We start from the raw sequence: 19,128 nt of genomic DNA on the forward strand, positions 1-19,128 counted from the left end.
CTAGTTGATCACTTATTCTCAGTATTTTGGCTAGTTATGAGTCTTTTTATCAATAACTGACCACTGCCAAACGATATATATTTTTTTGAGACAGGGTTTCTCTGGCTGTCCTGGAACTCACTTTGTAGACCAGGCTGGCCTCAAACTCAGAAATCCGCCTGCCTCTGCCTCCCAAGTGCTGGGATTAAAGGCATGCACCACCACACCCGGCTTCCAAATGATGTTCTTTTGACCAAAGTGAAAACACAAATATCTAGAAGGCAGTTTGACAGAATATTCATTCAGCAAAGCAATAATAGGTTCCCCCTAGGTTCTATGACCTCAACTAGACATGGGCATTTGTCCAAGTTTACAGTACCTGACATGAATTCCTTCTTGTGGAATGGGCCATAAGTCTAATCCAAAGGAAGTCATGCCACCACTGTACCAGTGGGCACATCTGGCTGGAATATAATACTTTTGAATGAAACATTATTTCAGCAGTTTGAATGTCCCTACTTTGTCTTCTGGATTTCTTGCCCCTGATCCTCTGTTGTTAGAAATCTGGGATTCCTTTGTATATATATATATATATATATATATATATATGTATATATATATATATATGTATATATTCCTTTCTATATATATGATGATGACTGCCCCACTATGGCAGTACTTAACATTATGTTCTCCATGTTTGGACTACATTCTCATTTTCTCTTGTGCCTTACAACATTCTTCTTGTAACCTGGATATTTTAGATGGACTCTCCTATGCAATTATAGAAACAAATTTTCTCCTTGATTATTTGTAATTTTCTCAACCTCTAAATTGACTGCTCCCGGGAAAGCTTTCCCTCTTTCATTTCTGCTCAACATCCTGGATACTCTTCTTTTGTTTTCTGCCCGTTCCTAATTCAGCAAATCTCGACTTGTGTGTTGAGATCCTTTACAGAAGTCTCCTAAGATCATGGGGAAATAGATATTTACATTGTTATTCATAACTAGCAAAATTACAGTTATGAAGTATCTATTAAATAGTTTAATAGTTGGGGGGGTCATCACACCATGAGGATCTGTATTTGAGGGTCACATTAGAAATGTTGAGAGGCACTGTCCTAATTGATCTAAGACCTCTACTGCTTTTCACTATGAATGTCTTTACTAACAGAGTTCTCCATACTTTCAAATGAAGTCAGTTACCCACAGATGGATTGATCTATCCCCCAATGACATATATTTCCCCTTGATCAGAAATTCTGCAATACTGAACTGCACTGGAGTAGGGCCAATTTTAAGTGAAATTTCCACCCCATGAGTAAGCTGGAGAAGAAAAATTAGCATGATTGTCCTCAAACATGGAATATAGCTTCTACTCAACTGTGGTTTGAATGTATACTTCCAAGTTTCATGTGTTGAAAAAAGTTCATGTTAATGGCATTTGGTGGTGGGATCCCAGGGAGGTAAAATGAAATGACAGTGTAATGCCCATGATGGTACCATTGTCTTTGTAAGAGACATGACTATATGCTTCCTCTCTCTCCCCCTGTGTATCTCCTACTATGCTATGACACAGCAAAAGGGCTTTCATCAGATGGCAATCAGATATTGGCATCATATGATTAGCATCACAGCCAAATAAAATTCAAATCTTTATAGCTTACTTGCTCATGTTTTGCCATGGCAGCAGAAAATGGGCTAAGACACACATACGAGAGGAAAAGATAGGATGTAGATTAAAAAAGAAATACAGGTAGCTCTGATGACAGAAGAAAATTACAGCCTCAAGTAGGGAACTGGGAGCTGAGGTCCTAGGTAACCCACTATCTTCATGGTCTTTCCCATACCCGCTCAGAGCAGAACTCGCAGGTTAGAGCTTCCAGCACAGAGCATATGGAACATAGCGTTTCTTAAAGGCCACAGTCTTTTGCTGTTCTTAAGATTAGACTGTCTTAAATGTTTCTCCATTTCCTCTATGTCCTTAGGGTATTTCCAGAAGTTTTCAATAGATAATTTTTTTCTTTCAAGCAATGAAAAAATAGGTTTATTTACATTTTCAAAGTATGTGCATGCAAAGTGTGTTTGTGTAGGTATGTGCACATGAGTACAGGTAGGTGCCTTCAGAGGCCAGAAGAAGGTGTTGGATTCTTGGAAGTTGAGTTACAAGCAGTTGAACTGCCTGATGTAGGTGCTAGGAACTGAACTTGGGTCCTCTGCAAGAGCAGGTATGTGTTCTTAACCACTGAGTAATCTCTCTGGCCCCTAAGACAAATTGTATTTCAGCTAATGTCATTCCTGTTAGGTCCTGGGAAACTCTTGGGTCCCTGGCATCTGGGACTTTCTAGTGACTACCCCCAGTTCCCCATCCTACTCATCCATCTCAAAAATATTAATCCAGAATTGGTCCCATCAAAAGGAAATGCAGGGACAAAGAGTGGAGCAGAGACCGAAGGAAAGGCCAACCAGAGATTGTCCCACCTAGGGATCCATCCCATCAACAGACACCAAACCCAGGCACTATTGCTGATGCCAAGGGCTTGCTGATAGAAGCCTGGTATAGCTGTCCTCTGAGAGGCTCTGCCAAAGTCTGACCAATACAGATGCAGATGCTTGCAGCCAACCATCAGAGTAAGCACAGGGACCCCAAATAAGTAGTTAGAGAAAGGACTGAAGTAGCTGAATAGGTTTGCAGCCCCAATGGAAGAACAATTATCAAAGAACCAGACAGTCCCCACCCAAGCTCCCAGGGACTAAAGCACCAACCAAAGAGTACACATGGAGGGACCCATGTCTCCAGACACATAATGTAGCAGAGGGTGGCCTTATCTGACATCAATGGGAAGAGAGGCCCTTGGTCCTGTGGAGGCTTGATGCCCCAGTGCAGGGGAATGCTAGGGCAGTGAGGCAGGAGTGGGTGGGAGGGTGGATAGGGGAGCACCCTCATAGAAGCAGGGGGGATGGGGCAGGGGATAAGGGGCTTATGGGGGGGACTGGGAAGGGGGATAACATTGGAAATGTAAATAAATAACCAATAAAAACTCTTAAAAAAAGCAGTTCTATTGTTGCTTTGTTGGTGAGCAGGCCTATGGAGCTCCTTACTTCTCCATTCTCAATGCTGACCCCTACTTATTTTCAAATGTGATTTCTGACTGGAAATGTGGTACAGCACAAGAACTGACTCTCAGGAACTGGGGTTTTCATCCAGTGCAGCAGTTTCTCTTGAAGTTCAGCTTCCTCATTTATAGAGTGAGAAAAAAATATATTAAATGACCTTTCAACCCTATGGTTTTATGAAATAGAAACAGAAAGGCACCAGTGAACATTTTACTGTAGCTATATGAGAACATGAAATATGGAAACAATCTGTATTTTTTTTAAAGTTCCAATCTGTTTTTAATTAGAACACAGTTCGTTTCCAATTCTACCTAGGTAATCAAAATGCAGGCAAGACATTTCTCCACCCCAAGCTTTCCCTCCTAATCATTCCAACTGAGAAACTGGGGACAAGTAAGAAACTAGGGACCTTTCAATGGTTGGCGATCAAAAATTATGACAGCTTAAGGCTAAATAAAACCACTATAATTTGCCACCATTTTATCTACATAATGAACTCTGCAAATGTTTACTTTGCTTCTGAAAAAAATGTCAAGTTTTCACCTTTTGTATAAAGCCGCAAGGCCATCTTCCCAGAGTGCTAGTAATTACCTGTATTTATTCCAAATGTATTAGGTACAAAAAAACAGCTTCCATGAACACTGCAGAAAAGTGATTTCCATCAGACACTCATTTCTAGGCACAAAGACATCATGTTTATTCAGTAATGATTATCTGCATAGGTTGCTATAAACAAGAGAATTGTGGTAAGGTAAATGCTTGGCTGAGATGGTTTGTCTTAATCGGCTTTATCCAGAGTATTTCACTCAGTGTTATAATTTATCATACAATTTACATTCCAAATCAATACACTCATAGAGGGGAAAAGAAGGAATTTTTCTATAATTAAAAAGAAACTATAATTACAAACATATTTAAACACTTTAAACTGCTAATTCACAACAGAATACCCTGTAATAAGTTACAAGATGAGGAAATTAGGAATATATACTGGCAAAGGTTGCTACTTGGTGATGTATTCAGCAAGTAGAAGGATAGCAACAGAGGGTCTAGAAACAAGGACTCACACGGTTTTTAAATACCTAGCCTTTAGAGCAAAACACGTTTTAAAAAACAACCATCCACTCAAACTGAGATCTGTCAACATAGAGGGAAAAGACAGAATGTTTCTCTTAAGGTATATAAAAGACGCAAATCCCTGTAGAGGAAAAGGCAATGCATATCTTGAGCTAGTTCATGTCCAGATGTGAAGGTCTCCCTGATCACAAAGAAGCCCATCTGCATATCAAGACAGTTCTGTGTTAAGGGCAATCAGGTAGGCATCTGGCCCTGTTTTTATGATCCTAAATTACCTTGGTTTCAAGTTAATTTTTGTAAACTGGAATTCCTTTAGGAAGAAAGTATATCTTTTAATATTTAAAATAAAGAGAGGTGAGAAATGAACCCCATCATCTTCCTCTATTTTCAGAGCTCAAATTATTCATCCCCAATACATTTAAAAAACATTGCTGCAACACTAATTTTTTTAAAAAAAATTATACACATCATCCTTTGGTGTAATTATGTAATGTTGTGATGTAAAATTAGTATATTATAATTAAATGCCCTTTTCTTGGCATTTCCTATAACTGAATCATCCCAGAAAGTTTTTCTTTCGTCTTAATTTGTCTATTATTTCCCTCTATAGAACTACCTAAGGATGATGTAGTTTTTAAAAAGATGTCTTTAAGACTTAAGTTATGGCCTCTGCACAAATTGTCTTTTTCAGATAATTTAAGTTTTGTTAGCTGATAACAGGTTAATGACTACAGTGGTCTAGGGACCATCTGCAATCATATGAAAAAATAGTTTCAAAATCTTAGTGGGGAAATTATCCCTACCCTGAAAATATTCCTACTTCCCTGGAGTAAAATGTTCTCCATATCAAAAAATAACTTGCTTTGAACACTGCTGTGTACATGTCAAGAACAATTCTTCCTAATGATTAGTACACACTGCTTGTCTGTGTAACTCAGTTTCATCATCTCCATCAGCATCAGTGTAAACATAGGAATTAACACAGAAGCAAGATTTATATATATATATTTAACCACGTTTCCTGTAATGGAACTGAAACTGATTTATTCAAAGGATGTACTCCATTTCCTCTTGAGAACAGCACTGATACCTATGTCTTGAAAGTAAGAAATACCAACAAACCAAACCAAAGCTTGTTTCCAGTCCAGGACATACCTTCAACTTTAAAAGCAAGATCCCACATAACTTACTTTGCTATCAAAGACTAACTGAAATACTGGCCTCAGTTTAACAAACTATTGTAATATAATTGAAGATATTCATTAATACTAATTTACAAATCAAAAAATAATAATCTCTCCCATACTAAATTATCATTAACATTAAAACCATGTTATAAGCAGTTTAGGACCTTTCCTGAGAAATAAAACCACATTACAAATGATTATGTGGTAATTCATGACAGACACATGTGTTTTGAACAAATTTAATTCATACTGAATCAAGAGAAGAACTTTTTTTCTTTTTCAGCTTTAAGAGACAGGGTCTTCCTATATTGCTCAGGCTAGCCTCAAATTCCAGACTTCAATTTCCTGATGTGGCTCCTGGTGCATACTACCATGCCTAGCTTAAAAGAACAACTTTTTAAGTGAAATGTGTATCTTGTTTTAATAATTATTTCTAATATGTAAAATGATTTCCTATTTTATCTCAGTAAAACTTGAATATATCAGTTAAGTCTTTTTTTACATTAGACTTAACAGAATTTATTAGATTATGAATAAGAAAAAGCCTTATAGTAAACATAGCAATTCTGAAGTATCAATATAGATTAAGATACCTGGTCATCTAAACAGTATATGTATATATGGAATCCTTTCCTACTTACCCAATGTTTTAAATAGTTTTTAAGTGGATACTGATTTATATAAATGTATGAATGTGTACACAGACATGTGTGGATGTACAACATCCTTTTTACTTATGTCTCTGTATAATTTCAGATAGCCAATGCAGTGCACTGAAGTTGGAAATAAGAAAGGCTATTAACTCCCTAAGCTTTTCGGATGACATCAAGGTTTGTGAGACTTTAGAGAAAAATTAATTTTCATCCAAAACAAAAATTTTGGGGGTAAAGATAAAATACTAATCACTAGATACGAGCAGCAGTGGAGATTAAAGATAATATGACTTTTTTTCTAAAAAGGGCACAATAAAAACTGTAATTATAGGTATCTAAAAGTAAAATGTCCAAAGTATAAGTATAGTTCATTTTTTGATAAATTCTAACTTATGTGTTTTCAAACTAATTTTCAGATTGACAGGGAAATATAACTGGGAGGAAAGAGAAAAAACCCCTACACTTCTCTTTTTATTCCTGTTTAATTTTAAGAGAAAAAAATGGTCTCCTTACAACTTGTCAGCATAAAGGTGGTTTTTAAAGACTACTTAAATTCAGAAACACTCTAATTCATCTGGTTATTGATATCAAATGGATGTCAGACTTCAAACACAGTTGTAAGATAAAATCAAACGTTAACAAAAATTATGTACTGAGCACTCTTGGGGCAGCAACAAGAAAATAATTTGGGGATAATTATAGATGTCACATTCAAAAGATGGTGAAAGACATAAAAATCAAACCCTCCTTTAAATAAATCATATTTAATAGGATTAAAGGGATGGGAATGTATGATTTGTGTTTTTGTGAACTGGTTTTACTTCAGTGCAAATGCATATTTCAAAACCAAACAAGACAACAAAAAGAAAGACGAGAAAACGTCTGTGTTCCTTAGCAGGAACAATTCCCACAGCCTTTCACACTGTTGACAATTTCTTCTTGGAGCTTCTTTCTTTCCTCTTCTTTGGAGAGACTCTCTTTCTTTGCATCCCATCCGAGGCTATCCTGGTTCTGTACACGGTTGCTCTGTGTATGCCACATCTCTGAATAGATACTGCTAGAGTTAGCAAGCAGACCATAGTGGGTACCACGTTCAGCTACCTTCCCCTACAAAGAAAACACAAGGTAAATGTGGACCGAGGTCAGATAACTAGCATAATATATACAACGATACAGTAATTTATGAGGAACTATTTGAAGGACCTGTGTTCATTAAACTACTTTTTCTAAGCCCTCATCCATAGCCCCAGGGTGAAAAACTGAGGAAGGAGTGCTTCTTAACTGATACGCTACCCAGCCCCCGTAAACAGAAATGATGAGATCCCCAACAGCATAAACACCATTTTATGTAAAGAAAATGAAGCTTTACTGTTTTATTTTCATTTGGAAGGCATAAAGGGAAGATTAAAATTCTAAAAAGGTGATATTTTCTGTATTCAGCAAATGTTCAAATCAAAAGCACTGTTATTTATGCAGGGATTTAAAGGATTTAAAAACAATATTGTGAAATCCACGTGAATTTTGAAATAAAATTTCATGAAATAAAGAAAACTTAATGAAAATTAGTTTAGTTCTCTTTGCTAACAATACCTAGTAAAGACAGCATTTCGCTAATTTGACATGGGTTCCATACATTGACCCACAACTAATTTGTTAAACATGATGAGAGAATTTGTCACTTTCACTGGCATCCTATTGACAGGATTTTCCCAACTATTTCTGTAATATTAATAAAGTTGTGTCAATGCCCAAGTGCTGGATTTGCACACATATATGGATATACACATATATGCTTACATCTGTTTCTTGATTTATTGATTTCTGGCATTATTTATCAACTTGTTAAGGAAGTTAGAGATGATTCCACTTCCCCTCTGCTGCATTCTTCACAAATTCTGCTGCTGTTCATTTTGTGTTTTGTGTTGCTTACTTTATGGACTATGAATTTTCTGTTGAATCATGTAGGTGCTAGGATTTTAGATACATTTTCTCACAGGTTTTTTTCTACCTAATGTTATTTTACCTATATACACAAACTCACTATATTTGTCAATCTGAGCATGAGTTGTAGATATCAATTATATTATATTCCTAAATATTTCATTAATATGTATCTCTTAAAAATAAGGAACACTTTTACATGCCTGGTATAATCATACCATACCCAAGAAATTTAACAATGCCAGATTACTTTTATCTAACATATACTTCATTTTTAACTATTATAGTTAATCCCTTTATTGCTTTTTTTTCTATCTAGGATCTGAAAGAAACCAACATATTGAACTTAAATGTTTTTAATTTTTAAAGAACTGAGTGCAAATCATAGGAAGTAGAGGGAGGGAAGGGCTTCGGAGGGAGAGGGGAGCGGGAGGGAATAAAAAGTGGGCAGGATCAGGTATGGGAAGAGACAGGAAAGAAGTAGAGGGTCAGAAAATTGAACAGAAATATGTAGCAGTGGGGGATAGGGAGCTGGGGTAGCCACTATAAAGTCCCAGATGCCAGGAGAGCAAGAAGCTCCCAGGACTCAACGGGGATGACATTAGCTGAAATACCCAACAAAAAGGAGACAGAACCTGTAGAGACCACCTCCCATAGGCACAGCCCCCAGTTAAGGGATGGGGGCCATCCACCCATCTAAAAATTTTTAATCCCAAACTGTTCCTGTCTAAAGGTAATACAAGGACAAAATGTGGAACAGAGACTGAAGGAAAGGCCATCCAGAGACTGTCTCACCTGGGGATCCATCCCATCTACAGACACCAAACCCAGACACTACTGCTGACGCTGAAGAAGTGCTTGCTGACAGGAGTCTGGTATAACTGTCCCTCGAGAGGCTCTGCCAGCACCTAATCAATACAGATTTGCAGCCAACTATTGGAGTGAGCCCGGGGACCCCAATGGAAGAGCTAGGGAAAGAATGCAAGGAGCTGAAGGGGATTGCAATCCTATAGGAAGAACAACAATATCAACTAACCAGATCCTCTCCACCTGGCCCCCACTCCCAGGGACTAAACCACCAACCAAAGAGTACACATGGAGGGACCCATGGCTCCAGCTGCATATGTTGCAGAAAATGGCCTTATTTGACATCAGTGGGAGGGGAGCCCCTTGGTCCTGTGGAGGCTTGATGTCCCAGTGTAGGGGGATGCTAGAGCGGTGAGGTGGGAGTGGGTGAGTGGGTGGAGGAGCACCCTCATAGAAGCAGGGGAGGAGAGAGAGGGATGGGATGGAGGTTTTGTGGAGGAGTAAAGCAGGAAGGGGGACAATATTTGAAGTGTAAATAAATAAAATAGCCAAAAAAAAGTTCTGAGTGCCATGCAAGCTCACACACCAAGTGTCTCACTGCATGCTACTTTTCTCTTTGTGGCCCTGATAATTCTCAAATGTCTAGGTCTAAATGGTTTATAATTTCTTATTAAGACTGTCCATCACTTTGGTTTCATCTAGTTGTTTCAGATTACTAGATCCAGGTGAGACTTTTTCTGTTTTCAAATTAAAAATAGGTCATGTGGAGCCAGAGATGGCTCTACTGTTCTTCATCTTTCAGAGGATCTGAGCCAGGTTCCCAGTACCCACCTTGGGCAGCTCATAATGGCCTGTAATTCCTGCTTCAGGAGATTCAAGGCCTACTTCGGGCTTCTTTGGACACTGCACTCACATGGACAATCCCCATACCCCACAGACACACACAGACACACAGACACATACACTTAAAAATAGCCAATTTTAAAAAGGGTAAACATGTCCTCAATGTATCATCACACCAGGAGGTACACGAACCAGTTTGTTCCATTACTGATATGAAATTCGATCACATGCTTAAGGATATCTACCCAATTTCTCAAAATAAGCGTCAAATTTTATCTTTGTACTAATATGTAATCTAAGTGATTTCCTTTCAAACTGACTGAATAATCTCTTCCTCAATAGTTTAATCAGTCTACGATGACTGTTTTCTTAAACAATTACTACAATGGTGGTTGCAAACTCTGAATCCTGAATTTACCATTCCTTCTACAAGCTGGCTGGTAGTATTCTTAAAGGGCTTTCCTTTTCCTCTTGGTAGTTCTTGTTTTAAAAGTACCATCATGAATACAGAAATTAGTTTTTTACTCATTGTGTTACAACTCATTAGTGCCATTATTCTTTTTACTGCTCTAATTATCCCACATTTGGCCAGTGGGAGGTCATTCAAAGTGGTTCCTGTGTCCCTGTGACATGTGTTCATTAGTTTCCCAGCCCCAGATCAGCTTTTATCGAAGGAGGTTTGGTTCCTTTTAGTGAGAAACAGTAATTTAGTACCGAAGATCTGTGTGCCAGGGATTCTCATTACTTACAGACTTTCATTGCTCCTGGGCTTTTTCAGTGGACAGAATTAGAATACTTTCCGTATCAGAAATTTATATAGATAATTCTGTTAAAACGTAACCTTGTGAGAGTCTTCCTTTCCTTTGATGATTTCTTTTTTACTTGCATCTTTCTTCTCCCAAGTAAGATCTCTGATCTAAGAGCAGTGCATTTACTTAGCATATGCTGTTCAGTCTTGTATAAAAAAATAATTTCAAAATGGGTACTTCTATAAAATCACCAACCATTTCTTTTGGACTAGTTAGCCTTACAATACATTTGTGCTAGATCCAAAACTATCCTGGGGTTTTTGTTGTTGTTGTTGTTGTTTTGTTTTGTTCATGTCAACTTGACACAAGCCCAGGCATCTTGGAAGAAGGAACCTCAACTGAGAGAATGCTTTTGTAAGATTGGCTTGTAGGCAAGACTGGAGGGCATTTACTTGATTAATTATTGTGGTAGACCCCAGCACACTGTGGGTGGTGCCATCACTGTGCAGGTAGTTCTGGGGTGAATAAACAAGCAGGCTGAGCAAGCCAGGGGGAGGCAGTAAGCACCATTCCTCCATGGTCTTTGCATCAGTTGCTGCCTTAGCTTCCCTCAATGGCAGACTGTAACTTGTAAACCAAGTAAATCCTTTTTGGTCAGTGTTTTATCATAACAAAGAAGCAAATTAGGACATTTAAGAGTATATAGTTGAAGTACTGTGTTAAAAAAAATTACATGGGTTGCTTCTATTATCAATGTGACAGCGTTGCTTCCTGTTAGGGTTCATTTTTCTATATTTTTGTACTCTTGATTTATTTTCATGATTTTAGTTAGCTTCACAATGAGCTTTACATGTGCTACCATTAAGCTATATACCAAGCCCTTTTATATTTTTATTTTTAGAGTCTTACTAAGTTGCCAAGGATTCCACTCCCTAAGAGCTGGGATGACAGGCTTGTGTTTACAAGCCTGGCTTCTATTTCTTTCTTTCTTTCTTTTTTTTTTTTTTTCTAGACAGGGTTTCTCTGTGTAGCCCTGGCTGTCCTGGAACTCACTCTGTAGACCAGGCTGGCCTCGAACTCAGAAATCTGCCTGCCTCTGCCACCCGAGTGCTGGGATTAAAGGCATGCGCCACCACGCCCGGCTTCTATTTCTTATAGAAACACGAATTCTGCTATTCTTGCCTCATAGTCATCTTCACTTTTATAATATCTTGATGCCTCCAGTTTCTGAGCCATTTCATGGTTCTACAGTATGGACCAAGTCACTTTTGAAAAGTGCTTTCTCTCTATTCTGCTATTCTTGCCTCATAGTCATCTTCACTTTTATAATATCTTGATGCCTCCAGTTTCTGAGCCATTTCATGGTTCTACAGTATGGACCAAGTCACTTTTGAAAAGTGCTTTCTCTCTATTCTGCTATTCTTGCCTCATAGTCATCTTCACTTTTATAATATCTTGATGCCTCCAGTTTCTGAGCCATTTCATGGTTCTACAGTATGGACCAAGTCACTTTTGAAAAGTGCTTTCTCTCTATTCTGCTATTCTTGCCTCATAGTCATCTTCACTTTTATAATATCTTGATGCCTCCAGTTTCTGAGCCATTTCATGGTTCTACAGTATGGACCAAGTCACTTTTGAAAAGTGCTTTCTCTCTATTTTAGAAAATCATACTCTCCAAATTTCTTAGTCCTTTTAATCTACCTACATAACATCTTCCCCATATTTGCTGATATCCTTTGTCCAATGTTAAGTCCTCTTCTAGTACACTTGATGATTTATAATTATACTCATTTTATTCCTTCAGTTTTGTTTTATTTTGGATGGAGGAGGGGAGACAAATGTGTCTAATCTTCTATGTTCAATCAGATGTCTCATAGATAGGCCATCTTTATAGAAATGTCATAAACAAATTTTTTATAAGAGTGCCTGAGGTGACAGACAGACCATCAGTTGAAAATGAGGTCACATAACTAAGCAATTAGAGACCCAACAAATAAAAAAAATACGAAGACTGTGTGTAGATATAGATACTATTAAGGTGTTAATACATTAATTCTAATTCAAAACCCAAGGGGCAATGTTATAAAATAACTGCACAGATACATGGAAATAGATTATTTGCTAAGAAAGTCGAACATTTTCTATTACTTAGTAAAAGCTCGGAGAGCACAATTGCATACAATTGGAAAGCTTAGTTAAAAAGATCCAAGACATCAGATTTTACTTCAGGTTCTTAAATACAAAGATACAGCAAGGTTTAAGTTACCATTTAAGATATTCTGGTATAATAATATTGGGGACAAACATCTTGTCTAAAGAATGTAAACATTTATGAATAAACTAATAAGCTTAAAGTCACAAGCATACAAATCCCTTATAGAGCAGAGTATAGCCATCACAATACAAAACAATGTCTAAGCTTTAGGAGAATGAAAAATATACTCTCTGAGGCTGAGAATATACTTCAATGACATAACACTTGCTCGCGCGTGAAAGGCTCTGAGTTCATTCTGCAGCATCATTAAAATACCCCTCTTGATTACTCAAAATTATAGAAAGCACATAATTGCTTCCTATCTTTTAACTCTCAACACACAGGCTTCAAAATAATAAAGAACTGAAGTATTGATTAGAAGAGAGAGATAGTGATGGAAAAATGAACAGTGTTAGAAATAATCACTAACAGGCAGGGAAAGAGACCCTTACAGAAAGGAATAAAGGACAATAAGTAAACATTTTCAACTCTGCCAATCACAACAATGATATTTTGACTTGCTGAGATCATATAGATAGTAGTAAGCTTGTATTGCAAACCCCTAAGACATAAAAATGGATATTTTTCTTACTTTGTGTATAAGGAAAACAAAAATGTAAGTGGCCATGTTTAAATGATCATTTTTATTTTACTGTAATGTTTAGAATATTAAGGTTATGTATAGCACCAAAACAATGAAAATACATCAAAGACATCATACAAAGATTCAGGACAAAAATGAATGCAGAAAAAGTATTTTATTTAGACAAAATATGCTTCCATAATGAAAAATACTTTCCTGATCAAATATATACTTTTAGTACTTTAATGAAGAGCAAGTTACTATAGTTTATTCTTCTTCACAATTTCATGCATTAATTCCTACAAAAGGGACTAAACCCAGTATACTATTAGGATCCAATGTCATCCAAAGAACACAGATTCTATAATATTATTTTAGGCACAATAATTAAATTTCAGGTACCTATAACTAGTTCCAATTTTCTTCGAATAGTATCATTTTTCATTTTTATAGCTTCTATTAAATTTGTCCTTTGATAAGTTAACACATATATTTAAAATGTACTGATACTCCCCAACCCTCTCATAGCCTCCTTTCACTCCTCTCACCTCCCTACAAGTACACTTCCTTCATTCATGTCTTTTGGTTTTGTGACCCATTGATTTTTACCAGGTCAGTCTAAGGGACAAAACTTCTCTAATTAAGGTTGAATAGCAATGAATACTAACTTTTAAAGTTTATCTCTTACCTGGCTCAGGACAATGATTTCATCTGCATCAACCACTGTTGACAATCTATGTGCAATGAAAACAGAAGTTCTGTGCTTGACCACATCCCTCATGGCACCAAGAATAGTCTACAAGTTTGACAAGAGGAGGAGAAAACCACACCAGAGCTCTCATTAGGTTAGTGTAAAGGAAAACAATCATGTCTTTCCTAAAGGAACTTAGGATTTTATAGCACCACTAAATACTTCTATCTCTAATAAAGGAAACAAAACAAAGACAAAAATCAAAGAATATTAGGAAGTAAATGTAAGTACACGATCATAAACTGATCATTTAGATGATCACTCAATTCTGTGGAAGCAGGAGATATTTTCTGTTTTAAAAAACTCTGGTGATATGAGGAACATAGTCATATATAATCTTACCAATAAGAACACAATTAAAGTGATGAATCACTCATGGAAAAAAATGTTCAAAGAAAGACAGCAGTATAAAACCTTGTAGGAACATCTGTTCTTCTTAGTTCAAAAGCAAAACACATCCATGTACTTTTTTTTTTTAACTTGAGGAAGCCTTTTTTTTCGAAAGCATTTTGAGTCATTGTTTGTTTTTTGAGACATAGTCTCAGTATGTAGCCCTGGCTGGCATAAGACACACCATGTAAATCTGGCTGTCCTTAAGCTGCTAGAATAAAAGGTACATGTCACTGTACCTGGCCACATTTTACGTTTTTAATACCTTCTAGAAAATGGATTTTGTTTACTGCCTATGAAGTGTGAGACAATTATTTATGTATTCAATTATCTTTGGAAACATGGGCCTAACCAAAGCCAAGTGGGTAGAGACGATAGTGTAGGTGATGGAAGATATACTCATTGGCTTCCTTCTCACATGTAGCACGGAATTACTGGGAAGAACGGTCTTCTGGAAAGACGACCCTAAGTTTGACTTAGGACAGACTAATGGTCAAGTAGAGGGCCAATATTAAACAAAAATAAACAACCCCCTGATGTTTATGGACAGTCTCTCTCCTATATAAAACTGAAGTTCTGAGTCCCTTGTACTTATTAAAAGGCCTCACTGAAGCCTTTCAAAACTTCTTCCTCTGAGGAATTCTTTGTAAATGCTTAGTGGGTTATATTCTCTAACATACTAATGCTATGTGACGTAAAAGCTGCTGTTATAAATTCTATCTTGTTAGCTCGAAACATACATTGTACAACATATATTTAAGTATAAAGTTCTTACAAATAATAGGCTGATATTCTTTTTTGAATGGGATCTAGTTCTGTTAAATGTTCACTTAAAATAAATTTGCTTCTCTCTCTCTCTCCCTCTCCCCCCTCCCCCTCACTCCCTCTCTCTCTTTTTGGCTTTTCAAGACAGGTTTTCTCTGTATAGTACTGGCTGTCCTGGAACTTACTCTGTAGACCAGGCTGGCCTCAGAAATCCACCTGCCTCTGCCTCCTGAGTGCTGGGATTAAAGGCGTGCGCCACCACTGCCCGGCCCCAATAAATTCTCAAATGAATCTATTTTGAACAGTTTTAAGTATGCTGCTGATAAAATAATGAGGTTCCCTACAACTTAATTCCAAATGGAAATATTATATTACCCTGTTGGAGAAGCTGAAAGGAGACCTCTACCTTAACACAGTCCTATCACATACTAAGAGAAAAGTAGCAACTGGAGACACTTGCTTCTTTGGTTGTAGATTAACCTACATGAAAATATCATTGCTGTGGAAACTTGTGTATAAAATACAATGTGCTTGTTGCGTAGTATCATGACATCATTGTGACAAACATCTTTCTGTTACACAACTCTTTTGTGAAATCAATACAAACTGATACTAGTTCTAAGGATTGTATGTGCTTGGCTTGCATGTCAATAGTAAGTGGAAAGCATTCTGGTATGTATTGTGTCACAGTCACATACATGACTTCTATTAAGGGGTGCTAAATGACAAGAAGACAGTGACTAAAACCCTCTTCCTTCACTAGCACGTTGGGTAATGTGTACAGCTTTGCAAGATGCAAGACTATAATAATAGCATAGAGTACCACACACTTTCAAAAGGAAGCACATTTGTGAACAGATTCGCTGGTTCAATGCAACCTGGCTTTTGTAGCATTCATTAACACTTGCCATACAGGAGAAGAGGTTAGGTATTTTCCTACTAAAATTCATTTAAAACATGAAGTCAGTGGTTCTCAACTTGTGGGTTATAACCTCTTTGGGGGTTGAACGATCTTAACACAAAGGGGCATATCAGATATCTTGCACATTGTATCTTTACATTATAATTCTTAACAGCAAATTTACAGTTATGAAGTAGAAATGAAAATAACGTTATGGTTGGGGGTCACCACAAAATGAGGAACTGCATTAAAGGGTCGCAGTGTTAAGAAGGTAGAGAACCACTATATAAGTAATGCAGATATTGTACTGAAACTTCCAAGGAAAAAATGTTGTTTTGTTATTTTCATTGTTATTTACCTCTTCAGTAATTGAATCTAATGATGAAGTAGCTTCATCATAGAGAATAACTGGGGGATCCTTCAAAATGGCTCTGGCAATTGCTACCCTCTGCTTTTCTCCTCCTGGAAAAGAAAAAGGTTAATTTAAGGAAATATAATACAAGAATATTGTGTTTCTAGCATTTTTTGTTGATTAAAACCATCAAGTTATACTTGCAACATTTACATTAACTATCACTCATCATTTCACTGAATTGTTCAGTTTAATTCTATATATGATATCCTTTGACAAAACTATATTCCTTGGAATACAAATGTAATCTTAATGAATCTGATTCATGTCAGTGAAATAAATAATAACGAGAAGTAACAATTTTGATTCTCAAATTATTCTCACCAAAAACATGTTTATCATATATATATATGTGTGTGTGTGTGTGTGTGTGTGTGTGTGTGTGTGTGTGTGTGTATTTTTTGTTTGTTTTTGTTTTCTGTTTTTTTTTTTCTTTTTTCGTGACAGAGTTTCTCTGTGTAGCTTTGGCTATCCTGGAACTCACTCTGTAGACCAGGCTGGCCTCGAACTCAGAAATCCTGTCTCCCAAGTGCTGGGATTAAAGTGGTGTACCACCACTGCCCGGCTATCTTATGCTATTGTAAAGATTATTTATTATACATAAGTAACTGTAGCTGTCTTCAGAAAGATCAGAAGAGGGCATCAGATCTCATTACAGATGGTTGTGAGCCACCATGTGGTTGCTGAGATTTGAACTCAGGGCCTCTGGAAGAGCAGTCAGTGCTCTTAACTACTTAGCTATCTTTCCAGCCCCATATGTTATTTTATATTACAAATATTTCAATATGCAACAACCTTAGATAGAAATTCCGGTAGCAAAGAGTCAACAAAGCAAAAGACAAATCTAATATCTGAAACTGGAAAACTTAAGGACATGAAACTATGAATATCTAAATTTATGATTTATAAGTGGGAGTTTTAAACAACTGAGCCTAACCTAGGAAATGAGACAAGAGACACCCTATTCAGCACTAAACTACTTAACTACTTTTCTTTTTCAGGTGAGTAACAATCTTTGCTATCCTTAAATATAAGCGTTATGGATTTCACATTACCACCAATACACCTGAACTTCTGTCAATAAGTACTCCCAATAAGTAAGTCTGAATAGAATACACAAGTAAAAGATTTAAAATCTTTGATCACCTGATAGCTTGAGTCCTCGTTCTCCTACTTGTGTGTCATATCCATGTGGCATGCGAAGAATTGCATCATGAAGACCAGCTAATTTTGCTACTGCATATACTTCCTCTGGTGAAGCATTGATGTTTCCATATAAGAGGTTGTAGTAGATAGTATTATGGAAGAGGACAGCATCCTGAAGCAGATTTATATAGACACGTGTGTGTTTGTATACACATATATATTTAAAGACACAAAGTAATAGTAATATCAAACTATGGCAATCCCTTTGAGGAGGGTCCTGAAATCTCAGGTCCCTCTGTGGACCTAATTATTACATATGATTTGTTGTGTTCATTCCAGATTTATTTCTAGACATGTATATGCTTAACCATATGCTTTTTCAATACAAGGGAACTCAGTCTACACAAATTATTTTATAAATTGCTTTTTTTAATTTAACATATGTTGGAGATTGTTCATTCTGAATAACAGAAACATACTTGATTTTAAATGGCTATATATTTCATATGACAGATATAATTTACTTATTCCCCTATTAATGTACATTAATGTGATTAATATGTTGGAGTAAAATAGCATTTTATAAACTGCTTTACATAGCTGAGTATTTATGCACGGAGTTCAACGTGTCAACTGATAGGTCAAAGGTCAAGTTTATGTTCATGCTATAATATTATTGCTCAGCTATCCTGCAAATGTACCTAGTAATGTATGTGCATGCTCTCTACTCAGTGGCATGCATGGCTTCTAGATCTCCATAGNTTTAGCCACTCAGGTTATTACACATTTTCACTTGCTGTGACTTTTAGTGAAATGGGGTTGTTGTTTACATTTGANTTTCCTTAATTACTGATGAGGCTAAATATATTTCCATACATTTGTAAGAAGCTTTTACTTTGTATTTGAAACTTAGCAAAGAAATAATTTGTTCACATGTCTGTATGTTTTTAGAGGAAGTCCACTGTAAACTTTCATTTGTTAACTCAACTTGTTCTAACATAGTATACTAAAGATAATTCTTTCCTTTTTAAAAAATAAAAGATGTTTTATTTGATATTTTCTTTATTTACATTTCAAATGCTAACCCAAAAGTTCCCCATGCCCTCCCCCTGCCCCTGCCCCCTTACCCACCCACTCCCACTTCTTGGCCCTGGCCTTCACCTGTGCTGAGTCATATAAAGTTTGCAAGACCAAGGGGCCTCTCTTCCCAATGATGGTTGACTAGGCCATCTTCTGCTACATATGCTGCTAGAGACACAAGCTCTGGGGGTACTGGTTAGTTCATATTGTTGATGCACCTACAGGGTTGCAGCCCCCTTCAGCTCCTTGGGTACTTTCTCTAGCTCCTCCATTGGGGGCCCTGTGTTCCATCCAATACCTGACTGTAAGCATCCACTTCTGTGTTTGCCAGGCACTGGCATAGCCTCACAAGAGGCCGCTATATCAGGGTCCTTTCAGCAGAATCTTGCTGGCATGAGCATTAGTATCTGGGTTTGGTGACTGATGATAGGATGGATCCCCGGATGGGGTAGTCTCTGGATAGTCTATCCTTTCATCTTAGCTCTAAATTTTGT

The 19,128-nt window shown here is 36.9% G+C and overlaps 1 protein-coding gene across 1 annotated transcript in view; it reads right to left on the bottom strand.

Moving 5' to 3' along the window:
- Positions 1–3,763: 3,763 nt before the first annotated feature.
- The window catches only part of Abcb7 (ATP binding cassette subfamily B member 7), a 135,829-nt gene continuing 120,464 nt past the window's right edge, over positions 3,764–19,128 (bottom strand). Inside the window, exons 13-16 of the mRNA XM_021187585.2 lie at positions 17,555–17,726; positions 16,355–16,458; positions 13,878–13,985; positions 3,764–7,119 (exon numbers count right to left, since the gene is read on the bottom strand). Of these exons, the coding sequence (XP_021043244.1) occupies positions 6,904–7,119; positions 13,878–13,985; positions 16,355–16,458; positions 17,555–17,726 (600 nt within the window). The 3' untranslated portion in view covers positions 3,764–6,903. The remainder of the gene's footprint in view (positions 7,120–13,877; positions 13,986–16,354; positions 16,459–17,554; positions 17,727–19,128) is intronic.

Source organism: Mus pahari, chromosome X, assembly GCF_900095145.1.
Source record: "Mus pahari chromosome X, PAHARI_EIJ_v1.1, whole genome shotgun sequence".
Lineage (NCBI taxonomy): Eukaryota > Metazoa > Chordata > Mammalia > Rodentia > Muridae > Mus > Mus pahari.